Source organism: Manduca sexta, chromosome 2, assembly GCF_014839805.1.
Source record: "Manduca sexta isolate Smith_Timp_Sample1 chromosome 2, JHU_Msex_v1.0, whole genome shotgun sequence".
In the NCBI taxonomy this organism is placed as follows: domain Eukaryota; kingdom Metazoa; phylum Arthropoda; class Insecta; order Lepidoptera; family Sphingidae; genus Manduca; species Manduca sexta.
In genome coordinates, this window is record NC_051116.1 from 7,243,915 (window position 1) to 7,259,453 (window position 15,539).

A 15,539-nucleotide genomic window follows, 5' to 3' on the forward strand; every position below is an offset into this window, starting at 1 on the left:
AACACCCAATCTAATACGGCCTAATGCATACATAATAATTATTCTGATATTATAGGCTCATATCAATCAATATTGGGACTCTTTTGTCCATTATGAGTGCCTGCTATAATAAAAATATAATTAACAGATCCTCCTACAGTCAAGACGGTTCCAGAAGATGGATTCTTGGAGGTCCGTAAAGGGGAATATGTCGACATTGGCTGCGAGACCACGGGCACCCCAGCACCTATAGTGGACTGGAGGAAGAACGTAAGTATACCATTTACCGTATAAGTATTTCTTAACATCATCATAACATAATATTAACGCCATGTCAAAGGGGTAGGCAGAGACTATAGATTGCCACTTTCCTCAATTCTAGCACATTGTTTCTTTTCCTCCAGTTTCACCTCTTTTCACGCATTCTCGTCGCTTTAGAGTTTTTTTTTCTTTTAACAAAAATGACGGATATCTGACATTCCATGCCTATGCACTATGAATCATTATTCGAATCCTTGTCGGTCTATATTTTTAGACCTAAGTAAGTGTACAACTATGAAAACAACGTTGTCCCCAGGGTGAGCCCATGGCCCTGCTGGAGCACCGCGCTCGCATCAGGTTCAGGGCTGAACATCGTCTTCTTGCCGGGGTTTATGAGTGTACAGCTAATAATGGAGTGGGGGACCCAGTGAGAGCTGCGATACGAGTCGTTATACATGGTGAGTTGTGTGATGATGAAACGAAATGAAATGATTTATTTTATAATGTTATACATTATTTAGATTCCGTCAATATTAACTCTACCACCAGTTCGGAAAACAGTTCTCACCAGAGAAGAACGGGCAAGAAACTCTGGTGTTGCTCTTTTCAAAATCAGTTTAAGGTATAGACTAAAGTACATGATAAAGAGAAGAATACAATTGTTTTTGTTTATTGTTGTTTATAGCTGTTCATTAATATGCTCGCAAAATAAGGAATAAACTAGTTACTGGACTAGTTCTATTATTATTGGTCTAGGGTTATACAAATCCTGTCATCAACTGCACTTTTGAACTTTTCCTTTCCCTTCCGACTTCAATAATGTCACTAGAATGAGAAAACAGTTCCTAAGATCATTTGATCTGTACACTAATCTTTTAACACCATGAAAATGCTGGGGTAAACAATTTCAGACCGATTGCCAATGAAACCATTATATTGATTCCAATAGTTGATGACACTTCCTTTCTCGAATAGGGTAGATATATATAACTCTTTATTGAATTAAATGGAAGTCCAGATATTCTCAATATTCCGTTCACAGATGCACCAGTGGTGACAGCGGAGAAGACCTTCATCCACACAGCTATAGGCCTCCGAGCGGCTTTGTCTGCTAAAGTGGAGTTCTCTGTACCACCAGCTCGCACCGCGTGGTACAGAGACGGAAGGCCGGTCAAGACTGATGACAGGTTTGTAGTTTTATAAATGCATGGCAAAGTGACCCAAACCTGATGGTAGGTAAGTGGAGTGGGGTCTAATACTGTCAACTGACGAAAGGTGGTGTATGAAATGGTGTAAGTGAATGGGTTTCTTTTGAGCAAGCGTGGTTCACCTTAGGCCGCATCATCGCTATACATGACATGGAGAGTGGTTACAAGTTACAACAGGCATAATTGTTTTGACTATCGAGGGGAATCAACTCGGCAGCCGACATTCTAAGACTCCACTCCACTTACTATCAGATGCCGTAGGGTCATTTTGTCGGGGACGTACCATATAATAGTGAGCAAGCAAATTATGGTCTCACTAAAAACAAAAATTTACGGCATTTGGTATCTTGATTTTTTTAAATACGGCTTTTTCCAGGGTCCTAATAATAGCGCAAGAGAACGTCCATCAACTGATATTCCGTAACGTGAGGAAATCAGACCTGGGCAACTACACCTTCAGGGCGGAGAACCAGCTCGGCATGGCGGACGTGGCTTTCAAGTTGACTGGTCAGTGGTAGCATCGTAATATAATATCAGCTCTGTATTATATACTGTCCTTCTGCTGGACCTCCTGTACTACTGAGAGGGATTAGGTCTTAGTCCACCACGCTGGCCTAGTGCGGATTGGTAGACTTCACACACCCTCAAAATTCCTATAGAGAACTTCTCAGGTATGCAGGTTTCCTCACGATGTTTTCCTTCACCGTTAAAGCAAGCGATAATTCATAAAGAATAAACACATAATTTTAGAAAAGTCAGAGGTGTGTGCCCCTGGGTTTTGAACCTGCGAACGACCGTCACAATTGTGACCAATAACATGGGCTACATGTTTAAAATTAGGTTCAATAAAATTTAAAAATACTGGTGGTAGGTCTCTCATATGTGAGAGTCCGCCTGGGTAGGTACCACCGCAATGTCTATTTCTGTCTCCAAGCACGTATGTAGTCACTGTTGTGTTCCAGCTTGAAGGACATTGTAGCCAGTGTAACTACTGGACATAAGACTTACCATCTCATGTCTCAGGATGGCGAGCGCAGTGGAATACCAAACAATACTTTGTAATTCAAGGTGTTGGTGTTTCTACTGTTTATGGTCGTATCGCTTACCATCAGGCGAACGGCAAGCTCGTCTCGTCATTCAATGCAATAATAATACTGCCTTGTTGCAGGCGTGCCTAATGTGGCGTCGTTCAAAGTCGACGCGACTCTCAACAAGGCGACGTCGACCAGCTTCACGCTCATCTGGGAGGTGGATTCTTACTCCACTATAATTGGTATGATGGTGTTTAGATCTTATTAAATCGCCATAAGAGTTATTTTGGAACTGATTTCACTTTTTTTATATTTTTGAGACTAAATGACAATTGACTCAACATAGCTGGCGAAATTTTGTGATATTACTTACACCTCTGTTTATCCCTGAAAAGAAGGTGTGATGCAGAACTGCGGCAATGTAGTCACGGGATAGAACCCCGAGTCGGGTATTGCTATTAGGTATTCTGCTCATTATCTGGAGTCTAGAATTTGTGTTCAATATGCCTATCCCCCCCCCCCCCCCCCTGCCACCTCTCTACCATCACATCATGGGTCAGGTCAGGTCCATCTGACGCGAAAAAATTGCACTAGTCTACCTTTATGGGGATAAAAGGTATATGGAAGGCTCATTATAGCTCAAAATATTTTTAGAATATAATCTATGGCTGCGTCCGTACTACGGGCGGCTGGTGACACCGGAACCGGACGCGCTCACCACAGAACAGCCCGCCAACCTGTGGAGCAAGATCATCGTGCCGGGAGACTCCAGGGATGGTAAATATTATCTTAATATATATCAGCCCTGTATTATATGCTATCCCACTGCTGGAGCTCCTCTACTGAGAGGGATTAGGCCTTAGTCCACCACGCTGGTCTAGTGCGGGTACACTTCATACACCCTCGAAATTCCTTTAAAGAACTTCTCGGGTATATAATATCTATGTATTTGTAATTACATATTTATGATAGATATATTTTAATACTTAATTATTTTATCTATGGTATATATACCTTAAATAAAATATTTCATTATTATATCTATGGTATACATGCCATAGATAAATATTTTACTTTACAGGTACTATCTTAGTATATTGACGTGTACCTATGTTTTATCTCTGCACCAACTCAGGTTGACTGGTAGAGCATGCCTCTGGGATTAAGTTCGCCTTAAATGATATGTATGAAGTAAATAAATAAAATAAATAAATCCGTGATCTATATTGTAACGTTGCTGTTATGTGCCCTTTTGTAAATATTTTTAATTTCAGGTCCAATACACAGTGCGCTGTACACGGTGCGAGGTCTGACGCCGTCCACTGTGTACGAAGCCATCGTCACCTCTAGAAATAGGTGCTGAATTATTTATTTTTGAAGTTTAAATGAAAATAGTGCATAATAAGGCTATATGATATGTTTTTGATGCTAGATTTTACACAAATCAATATAACAGTTTTTATCAGATAACCTTATATTTAGGTATTGCTCGCGGTTTTACCCACATAAAGGAGTTTTTCTGGGATAGAAAGTAGCCTATTACCTTTCCAGGGTCCTAAACTATCTCCATACCAAATTTCATAAAAATCCGTTGAGTAGATTTTGAGAAAACTACCGAAGCGATCTTGAAAAAAAATTTATGGGACCAATCTGGAGAGAAATTCTTTGGAATAAAAAAAGAATTTTCCAAATCGGTTCATAAATGAGCGAGTTCTGAGGTAACAAAAATAGAAAAAAAAAATCACGTCGAATTGATAACCTCCTCCTTTTTTTGAAGTCGGTTAAAAATCGATAACATACAGACAGAAAAAGGGACTGTTTTATAATACGTATAGATTTTGTCTATGATCCCTTGATAAATGTTGGATAGCCCAACACTAAAATATTTTTCAATTTAGTCCAGTGGTTCCCAAAAATTTGATTAAAACAAACTCTCCAGCTTTATATAATAGGTTTATGTTTCAGATTCGGTTGGAGCAAACCTTCAGCGGTTTTACATTTCGCAACAGAACCAGGAGGTAATTCATTTATTATTATTTATTTATTTAAACTCTTTATTGTACATCAAAACCATAAAGAAAAATAAATATACAACAGAGATGATGAAATAACAGGAAATACAAATTATAATTATAATTATCTGTTATATTTATATTGTTAAGTTGTACCTTTACTTATCTTGAATTATAGGTAATTTTGATCATGCTTATGAGGCAAACTTGAAGAATAAATAACTTTCAACTCGTCCAGTAGACCTCTTTATTTTAGATTTTTTATGCCAGTAAAATGATTCTGGCACATCGGTCTTTGGGACTGTTTTAGGCGCTGGAACTTTTTTAGTAACGTGCTCTGTGGAATCTCATGGAATGTTGACGCTATGATTTAACTTAATGATTTTGTTGATGTGAAAAAATATTTATTATATAAAAATAAAGACGTTTATTGTTTATTCACACTAAACATAAATTATACCTAGTAAGTATAATATTTATAAAAAGAAATCAAATAGTAATTAAATATTTTAAAAATAAAAAATAATACACTAATAGCTTAACAAGTATAACAGGCAGTGTGTACCTACTGAATAGTTAATATCGACTATAATTCTAAACTATTTTGATCTAGAAAAATATTTACTTATTAAGTATATAAAAATAAAGAAAGAAAGACGTTTATTGTTTATTGACACTAAACATAAATTATACCTAATTATGGTATTTAAAAAAACTAAAAAATAAAAAAAAAGAAATCAACAAACAGCCTAAATGCGTACCTACTGAATATATCGACTGTAATTTCAAACTATTTGTAACAGCCGGTCGTACCAAACCATCGACAATGGACTACATGGACATCACTCCGACGTTGGAACACATAGAGTCCGAACCTCACAACATGTCGCAAGCTCAAGTTTCCGAACGTTACGACGAACTGACAAATGGCGGAGCGCGGGAAACTGTCGCCGCCATCTTTGTTTTAACATTACTTGTTTATTTTAGGTGAACCCACTTGAAATTGGTATAATGTACGATTGCCATGTACTGGGTCATTTTGAAATTGTTACTAAATGACACATACTTATCTATTTGGAAATAACACTTAATAATAAGTAACTGTAAAATAAAAAAGTGTAAGATTCGAATAAAATGAATATTATAAATAAAAAAGTAATTTTAAAATTTACGCGCCCTAATGTTAGTACTACTACTGTGAGAATTCGGCGTAGCGGCAACATTATACTTTTAGTCAGAAATACACTCTCGCACAGGCCATACTTATTTGCATTAAACTACAAAATGATAAAAAAATCAGAAAACTAAAACCAGGATTTTTGGTGAAAATATTCGTTATTAATGGATTTTTGGCACAATGTCATCACAGGTGAAGACGAGTATGTGATTTCATTTAGTAACGCAATTACAAGATGACGCTGTATAAAAAAATAATAAAAAGATGATTAAATGAGAATGAATTTGTTATGTACGAGAAATAGTATTTATGTACAATGAAAATGATGTCAAGTTAAATTATTTTTCAAGTGTATTGGTAAGTTTGGGCCATTATTTTTAAGATTTTTTTGTTAATTTTAATGTTTTGATTCATATAGGTTAAGTTTAGTTGTAAGTTTATATTGTATATAATTAAATCCTTTGATATATGATTAAATTATTTTTCCATATTTACAGTTTATTTCATTCTTGTTTTAAGATCATCCGCTATATCTGTACGCCGTGCTACGCTCAAAAGCGATATCTCAAAAAAAATCATAATCTTGATTTATATGTCGTCAGATAGCTTAAAGAAATACCCATCCAATGAACTTACCTAAATAACGGTATCATGTTTGGAACTTGTTAAAAAACCTTAAGGCGATACCTCAAGGTCCATTTATCATTTGTATTCTTAATTCAGTAGTAAGTTAACGTTAGTTCGCAGTTGTTTTTACGTTTTTCTTTCAACTGCGAGAACTAATCACTAACTAGACGTGAATTTAAATTCTTTACTTGCCAATACTTGTTTAGTTACCCAGATTAAAGGTGAAACAAAATGTATGAAAATGGACCTTGAGGTATCGCCTTAAAAGAGTTTCTCTATCTCAGTTTTACATACAAAACTATAAAACTACATTTACAAATCTTCGATTATCTCGAAATAAGGTTTCCTTGACATACCGCTTTTGCGATTAGCAAGGCAGTGTATGTAAGACTTGTTTTTTAAATAAAATTAAGCAAAGTTTCCAAATGGACCTAAAATAAAGTTTATTTGTTTGGGTATAGTAAAGTGATCCCTATTGCATCTGATCTTAAGTGGTGTGGGGTTCATATAGTGGTTCTCGATAGTTACCCCTCGCCAATCGATAAAATTATGCCGGCCTGTCTGAACCGGGGGTTCATGTACGATATTTGATATAACATTCTTATAAATTGGGTTTGAGTAACAAAAAAAGCGATACTGTGGTGGTTAGAATATGGCGTAGGGTTTAATATGTTAAGAAAACAAATCACAGCTATGTATGTACGATTATTTATTTAGTATTAATTACATGAATTTAAACTCCGAGGTATGCGCATTAGCGTCCCACAGTCACTTCACCTCACTTACACTTACAATATGAGACACTAAAACATTGATATACCATTTAATGAACTATTAAAGTCTCTTCATACACTAACGCAGCGCAAAGTTTAGACAAAACGCGCGCATCCGATCTCTGCGAACAGTTCCACTCAGAGACAATGCGGAGTAACTGCGGCCGCGGCGGCGCTCCGCCCCACAGGCGCCTGTCGCACGATTCTAGACTCTATCTAGTGGGTTCTGAGTACGGTTTTTGTTTACGTTCCTGTCGCGTCGCGTTCGCTATCGCATCCCGTGCGATCCCGTACGCGAGAAAATACAAAATCGTCTTTAATTTTCATAAGTGAGCCCTGTGTCTTATAAAAACTAAGAGGATTTTATATTTTGTACCAATTTGTAACTGTTTTTGTGTGTGATTTGCGATGGACGACCGTCTGTAGTCCAGAGCGACGCCGCCGCCGACCGACTTACTATAAATATACAAAAAACATTTTTGGTCAGTTTTTAAATACAATTAAATCTGTAACGGCTAATAGAAATACTGATGTAGCAGACTAGAAAGTTTTTCGCACAAATTAAATGAACATTGTTTGAACTTACATCTACGTATAAGAAACGTCACATACATTAGTAAAGTTATTAACGAACATTAACTCGCCTAAGGCTGGCGCGGCGGCCGCGGGACCCGGCGGGGCCTGGCGGGACCCAGCGGGACCTGGCGGGACCCGACGGGAACACGGCGGCCGCTCGACGCTCCAAGTGACAGTACAATATTAAAATTTACACATCGATGGAAATATAACGCAAACTCCCCGTTCGGAGATCACTTCGCCTCAGGTAACGTTTACCCGTATCGCTTAATTAAAATTCTTATATAGTACAATATTTTGTACAAATACATTCAATCGGCGCGGTTCGGGCGTCACTTACAACCTGTACATTTGGCGGTAGTTTACACGAACACAGCTAACGCCATCTATCGTTGACTTTTCAAACTAATCAGATCTTTAATTTCCCTTCAACAAGAGAATAAATAAATGCATACGTGCAGTAACTACAGATTCCGTACAAAACATCAACATTCATAAACCTCTCAGATCCATGTTGCAACTAAATAACAGATGGCGCCCAAACTTCGCCGACACATAAATAAGCTTTTAAAATGTCAAATATAATTATAACAATAGATATGTTAACTTTGTATATTACATTCAATGTCCTCGCTGTCCGTCACTCGAAGGAAATCACTAAAATGTGTAACATGGAAGACTGACAGTTGTGATGCGGGGATTGCCATACCACTATACAGGGTGTTTGTTGATTCCAAATGACATTCGGTATCAACTTTGGTATTAATTTTATCGACAGTCGATATTTAAATACCCAAGTCCCAGCCTTCAACCCATGAGTAGGGAATAGGATCGTGAGACCAACACCCAAGAATATTGGTATACGCAGTTCAGTATCAACACTATTTGAACTCTAGATTACCGTTCAGAACTGCCATTAAGCAACTTATACTATTTCGAAATTTGTATTAAACCCCCACACAATGCACCGCTTAGATCATATAACATTTTAGACATATTTTAAACATTTATGGCAGCATTCAGATAAACCGAAACAATTTAAAACACATTTAAATATGAATTTCAATTTTCACTTCACACACAACTTGGATTCTGTTAATCCATTGAGGTCCTCACAGGATATAGTCCGGGGTGTCACATATAGCTTTCCATGGCTTCCATAGAGGTCAGTTTCAGTCCTCATACTTGGTGGATATTCTCCGGGATATCCACTTAGGTGTCCGTGGGTCCTGGCACGTGTCCCCCGGCGGTGTGGTGCTAGTCGTGGTCCCTGGGCTGGTGGTGGTGGGGCGCGTGGGCGCCGCCGGCGAGGTGCGCGCGCGCCGCTGCCCGGTGAGCGCAGCGCAGCGGCACGTAGCAGCACAGGCACGGCACCACCAGGCTCAGAGCCACGATCGCCACCCATCTGCACACCATTACAATGTGTTTATTACTAACATACAATATTCAGTTATATTAATATAGTTCGGCCAGGAAAATAAAGAATCTGCTTTGAGAGTGCCAGTTTTGTTTTTTGGCGTGGTTTGGATTTTCCTGTTATGGATATATACTTATAGTTTTACGTGTTAGCTCATAACTGTACCAATGATTGTGACTATGGCCAATAAGGAAGGCGGATTTGTTATATTTAATAAAAATGTAAGTGTGAGTGTTGGAACACATGTAGCGACACCCGCTTATTGATCATTGATTGAATAACCGCCGCATCCACAAGTTGAATAAGAGATGAACGTTTTAAGTCTTCTACCAACAGAAATAAGACTCAAATTTCAAAATAATCGATGTACTTACATTAAAAATACATACGCGTTGAGAATCTCCATTTTGAAGTTGATTAAAAAAATCGATATAACTGAATTAAGAGCGTTTACGCATCCGCGCCCCGTATGTCTCAAAAACAGCACTTTTCGAAGGAGATAATATCCATCAAAACATTATTTTAAAAACATATGAATTAGTAATTATTATAGAAAATTTTGCTGTCTAAAAAGTTAGTAGAGAAAATTTTTAGATTTATTGAGTATTTGTAAATTGTTTAATGATTACTGAACAGAGGTTTTCAAATTTGCGCTTCGAACGTCTATTTCGAAGCTCAAAATATGTTAAACCACTAAGGAACATAACAATATGTTATTTTTATCTAACTAAAAAGATCCTGAAGAAAAAGTTAGTAGAGAAAAAATATCTTTTTATGTTTAATTCATGAGAAATAAAAATTCAAAGAATTCGAAAATTTCAGAAATGTTGGTCATTTAAATGATTTTTTTATCACTATATCTTACTTAATTGAATATAATATTGGATTACTATAATAGAAGAACATCTCCTTAAAAACATACAATTTAAAAATTCTACAAAATTAGTTCTGTTATTTTTCTATAAATATTTTAAATACCACTATAAAACGCAACGCGCAAATCGTTTCAAATTAGTCCGCCTTGAGGCTTTCTAGAGAGAGGACGTATCGCTCGTCGCTCCGGCGAGACTCCAATTGGACTTCGCTGTGCGTAGAAAAAATAGTCACGTGTATACAGTGATTGCCACATCTTAGTACTTTAGTAAGTAAAATATTTTTTCTTTAATGATTGACAATAATTTTAGTAGTTACTATAAATTATTATTATATTATTATGTTTCAGACACAATGGGAAGTAAAGCTATTTCTAGGCAAGAAAAGGAAACGTAACAACGCTGAAACTTCGGCTAAAGCAAAAGCTAAAAGATTGATGTACTAATGTTATAACATGCGTCTGTAGTTATGGTTGTTGCTTTTTTTACTCATTAAACACTTGAGCATAGTTACTCGAAGGAAAAAATGGAACCTTAAGCTAAAAACAATTAGCCCATTTAAATGTTACATGAGCTTTGTATTTTTAGAGGACCCAATTTTATTTTTAGAACATGTGTGGGGGGTCAATAGAAGCTTAATCTCAAGTTTGTGAGGTCGCCCCCCTTGTCCCCTGGCCGCCATCATGGAAAAAGTGGTGAAAACACTTTATTCGCGATATCTCGGAAACTATGCGTCTTACATAAATTTTGTAAAGTCATAATTTGTAGCAAATTGTTTTGCCTACAAATATGTTTATAGAACTTTTTGCCCTAAATTAAAAATTAAAGAAGTTATAAGCAAAAATGTGAGAAAATGTTTATAAAAGTTTTCTTTTTTGCACTATAACTTTTTTTTTTACATTTTACAAAAAAATTACCTCAAACTAACTTGTAAATGATCTTTTGAGGAAAATTGTTCCCTATATTTTTTTTTTATTTCATTCATTTAAAACGCTGTTACAGCGCTCCAAAGTTTACCGGGTTCGTCAATGCTCATGAGAATCCGGTCGAAACAAAATGTTTAACTTATTTTTGATTTTTTTTATGGTAAATATATTATTACAATTTTTTTGTTAAATTCGTACAACTTTACTTATTTATTCCTAACTCTTTTCTTTGCCATAGAACTTACCAAATTTAACTTCTCGAATGTTATGCAGGTAGAAAAGGTATGAGTTACCATTTGGGGATAAAGGAGAAAATAAACATATTTGCAGGCAAAACAATTTGCTACAAATTATGGCTTTACAATTTTTTTGTAAGACGTATAGTTTCCGAGATATCGCGAAAAAAGTGTTTTCACCCCTTTTTCCAAGATGGCGGCAGGGGGACAAGGGTGGCGACCCCACAAACTTGAGGTTAAGCTTCTATTGACCCCCCACACATGGCCCAAAAATAAAATTGCGTCCTCCAAGAAATGCAATATTCGGTCCTTAAATTGTAACATTTCAATGGACTAAACGCACATTTCAAAACTCGTTTTACGCCCGCGGCGTGCGCGGTTGTATGCGGTACCCGCTGTATTGGCGGCCAACTATTAGAATCGTGCGGGCCACGGTAGCACCAGCGCGCTCTGTGGTTAGTAGGTGGGCGACTGCAGTAGTCGGTAGGGAAGGGGTGGTTACAGAAATCTGACGCCATTTTCCTCCATCGTGATCGTTTCTGATATTTGTCCATGGCGTTCTGGAACTCAACTGACCGTTAACTGTCCATCTTGTAACCGCCCGCCTTGCGATAATCGCTCGCCAAGTTTGCAGGACATAATCGGAACCGCGGTGGTTACAAATCGCACAGATCTCCGGTCGTCATGAGTTTGGAAATAAAACAGCCGTTTCTCAACCACGGCGGGCGCGAGTAAAAACCGCTTCGTGAGTTCTTAGCCTTATAGAATCACTTTGCTGTCCCGTTGTCAAAACGTTTACAACTCGCCAAATACCCATTGCGCGAGTCCCACTCGCACTTGGCTGATTTTTTGCATAATGCATAGGTACGCTTACTTTCAAATAACAAGGTTTTTGTGTTCACTGATGCGCACTGTTAAGAAAATTCAAGTGACGAGAGACGGAATCCTATATCTTTCTCCTCTTTGAACCTTAGAAATAAGGGATTTGGTAATTTATGTAGCTAGTGAATAAAACTACTAGTAGTAGTTAGTATACCTATCTTCTTAACTATTTGGGCTAGTTTAGGTTTACACGCTCACATCAATTTTACATATAATTTTATACTGACGTTTAACCCTGTGCAGGTTTCGGCGTCATTATACTTGTATAAATTAAACGCGTCTAGATCCATATGCAGTTTTATTTAAGTATGTAGTGTTTGCGTAAACTTCGATAACAATAATAGTATATTCTATATATTTTTTTTATTTTTAGGTAATCGTGCCTGATATTACACTCAAAATAAATAAGGTTATTAAAAGCCGCAAAATTATAGATTTTCAATATTTTTTGGATCAAATTAAAACACTCAATAACCACAACAGAGCAACAGGTTGTAGTATCGAACATTTACAACTATTGAAAGAGAATGTTTGCTTGCAGTCAACATTTTTAATGAAGTGTAATATGTGCAATATGGAATTTAAGCTATTTAAGCGCTAAGAGATATACTGATAGTATGGACGTATATCGTGGAACTGTGAATGGAGCTATGATGACTGAAGTTGGTAGATCAAATTTAAACGAACAGTTAGCTTCCATAGATTTACCAATATTAACGCAAAATGTTTACATGAAATGTTACGACGAGTTAGCTAAATGATTGAAATTAGCTGCAGAGGACAGGATGCAAGAGGCCGCTAGGGAAGAAACTGATAAAGATGTTGCCTGTGGCGATGTAAAAGACGGTATTCCCATATTTACAGTCAAAGCTGACTGCTGTTGGTAAAAAAAAGGTACAGAACCATCTATTTTGCTTCGTCGTGTGTCGCAAATATTATGCAAAACTATGGATATAAAACTGGTAAATTGTTATACATGGATGTACAATCGATCGATTGATGATCGATGTCACTGAGAAGCAATACCTATTAAAAAAACTATCCAAAAAAATATAACCAACTTCCGAAAAAAGAAGTCTTTTATTTCTCACTTTTTAGTTATACACTTAAAAATGACATCTCATTACATACACCTTCTGACTCAAAATATAAATTCCAATATGTAATTTCTAATGACTTAATTTAAACTTTCAATACGCTAAATATTAAAAACTGCAGATCTATGGAGTAATTATGTGGTCCATTATAAACATCGTAGCACAGTAATTTTCCTGATTTATTGTCTGATTACGGAGTTCTGGTGCCTATCTTTCGGCTTCATGATGAGCTCCACTTTACTAAAGGGTACTTTCTAAATGCAAATGCTTAAATTTTTTAAGCATTTGCATTTAAAAGTGAAAATAACAATTTGTAAAATTGCCGTTAAAATTTGTTAAAAATGTTTATTTTTTTTTATAATTACAAAATGATACATATAAACTATTTCATGATGAATTCTTATATATTTAATAATAGAATTCTTCATTTATCATAAATTCATAAATCATAAGTTACATTCCAATTAGATAATTAAAGCGAAAAGATCAAAATTGGTTGGTCTGACTATAAAGATAGCCGATGCGCTAACTCTACGCACACAGCTACGAAACGGCTCTGTGTGAGTGAATTTTGCGAAGAATTACCTATAGTTGACTTCACGCGCGGCACGTAAACGCTCTTAAGGCAAAAGGGTTACTAGAAATGTACAGAATATATAATTATCTGTACGGACACAGTAAACTGTCCCTGATTGCAAGAAATGGTTAACTCTCGCCAGTCGACATAATAATGCCGGCCTGTATGAAATCGGTTGTACACAGGTTGTTCCTGGAACCGACACGCTTACGCCACTATGGCGGGTCTTACACCCTCGTGTCTTTTGGTTGCTATCTGGGTGGATACAAAATAACCAACATGTAAAAAAGAGCTGTAAAAATAAGTTATATTATTATTAATCAACTTAATACTATTTACCGCACGGCGCAGGTGGTGTGAGGCGGTGCGCAGGCGCAGGGTCGGTTCACGGCGTCGCCCTCAGAGTCCCATCCGCAGTGGTACACCAGACACTGGAAGACATTATTTAAATTAGTACTATTCCCCTAAGAGGGTTCATAATGACAGACAGGTGACCGTAAAATTAAGTCAAATATTTTTTGCAATATGTTGTTCAAAGGTGTTGCTTGGAGACCGTTGATTGTTTTTCTATCAATTTTTACATTGATTGCGGTTTGGTATGGATTTTAATATTGTCAGAATCATTTTTATAAATTGACGAATACTTTCTACCTCTCATTCTGCCCAGTACTAATTATATAATAACAAAAACACGTCACGTCTTTATCCTTGAAGGGATAGGCAGAGGTGCAACCAGGATACCTGCTGTTAACCTGTGTTCCTTCCCATGTTGTGATAGAGAGCGTGCCTATCGACATATCGAGCATTAATTCTAGACTTGATACTGAGTAGAAAAACCTAATATAATTTTGCCTGACCTGGGATTGGAATCCAGAACTTCAGAGCCGTGTCGTACATCTAATATAACTTCACCGAGGCATTATATGCAGAAATGTACTCCAAAAATTGTATAGAAGAAAGAAGAAATATAAGAATAGAATTGAGAGATTACTTATCAATAGTTTTGGGACTATTAGGTAATGTTTTCTTTATTTGTTTTATTTTAACACTTTATTGAACACCATAAGTATTAAAAAAAATATGTTAACGTTTTTTATAGCAAAAGCCAAAAATGGTTCATTATGATACGTTCGCGGCGCATTCATTAGACACATTTTGATTATAATCAGTGCTGGTTCTCGGTCGCCCCACGTTGTAGTTAAGGCGCTAGTTTCTAAGGGGGAGTCTCTACCTCCACCGTCATCATGCACTTGGGACCTTAAAAAATCATATCGAAATAGTGGCACAGTTTTCTTTCGCCTAAAGCACCGTAATAGGTCAGCTAAGCGTGGATCATATTTCGTCCGTGACATGGTACAGCCACATGGTAAAAGCGGCGATAGCCTAATTGGATGTGGAATGGACTTCCAAGACGAATGTCCGCAGATTCAAATCCCAAGGGCACACACCTCTGACTTTTCTAAAATCATGTGTGTATTCTTTGTGAATTATAGTTCGCTTTAACGGTGAAGGAAAACATCGTGAGGAAACCTGCATATCTGAGAAGTTCTTTATAGGAACTTCGAGGGTGTGTGAAGTCTACCAATCCGCACTAGGCCAGCGTGGTGGACTAAGGCCTTACCCTATAGTAGTAGAGGAGGCCCGTGCCCAGCAGTGGGACAGTATATAATGCAAGGCTGTTATTATTATATAGCAGCGACCCGCCCCGGCTTCGCACGGGTGCAATGCTGATATTAAATACACTACAAAAAAACTGTGAACGTTTTATATAAAAACATAGCGGCCCGCTCTGGCTTCGCACGGGTATAACATAACAAAATAACAGTATTTCTCCACTATTTAATGGATGTTATTATACATATAAACCTTCTTCTTGGACCACGCTATC

The 15,539-nt window shown here is 37.0% G+C and overlaps 2 protein-coding genes across 4 annotated transcripts in view; one reads left to right on the forward strand and one right to left on the reverse strand.

Annotated features, from left to right (window-relative positions):
* Window positions 1-6,140, forward strand: part of LOC115452898 (neuronal growth regulator 1) — a 29,701-nt gene extending 23,561 nt beyond the window's left edge. The window contains exons 4-12 of one of the 2 annotated variants that reach the window (XM_037437413.1): window positions 128-249; window positions 557-698; window positions 1,283-1,427; window positions 1,825-1,955; window positions 2,617-2,721; window positions 3,134-3,256; window positions 3,754-3,835; window positions 4,445-4,497; window positions 5,295-6,139. In XM_037437413.1, the coding sequence (XP_037293310.1) occupies window positions 128-249; window positions 557-698; window positions 1,283-1,427; window positions 1,825-1,955; window positions 2,617-2,721; window positions 3,134-3,256; window positions 3,754-3,835; window positions 4,445-4,497; window positions 5,295-5,482 (1,091 nt within the window). In that variant the 3' untranslated portion in view covers window positions 5,483-6,139. Of the gene's footprint in view, window positions 1-127; window positions 250-556; window positions 699-1,282; window positions 1,428-1,824; window positions 1,956-2,616; window positions 2,722-3,133; window positions 3,257-3,753; window positions 3,836-4,444; window positions 4,498-5,294 lie in introns of both variants that reach the window. The other variant, XM_037437406.1, reaches the window with a different exon arrangement.
* An 847-nt stretch (window positions 6,141-6,987) lies between these two features.
* Window positions 6,988-15,539, reverse strand: part of LOC115452899 (sprouty-related, EVH1 domain-containing protein 1) — a 30,836-nt gene continuing 22,284 nt past the window's right edge. For both annotated transcript variants that reach the window (XM_037437715.1, XM_037437712.1), the window contains exons 11-12: window positions 13,991-14,082; window positions 6,988-9,049 (exon numbers count right to left, since the gene is read on the reverse strand). In XM_037437715.1, the coding sequence (XP_037293612.1) occupies window positions 8,902-9,049; window positions 13,991-14,082 (240 nt within the window). In that variant the 3' untranslated portion in view covers window positions 6,988-8,901. The remainder of the gene's footprint in view (window positions 9,050-13,990; window positions 14,083-15,539) is intronic.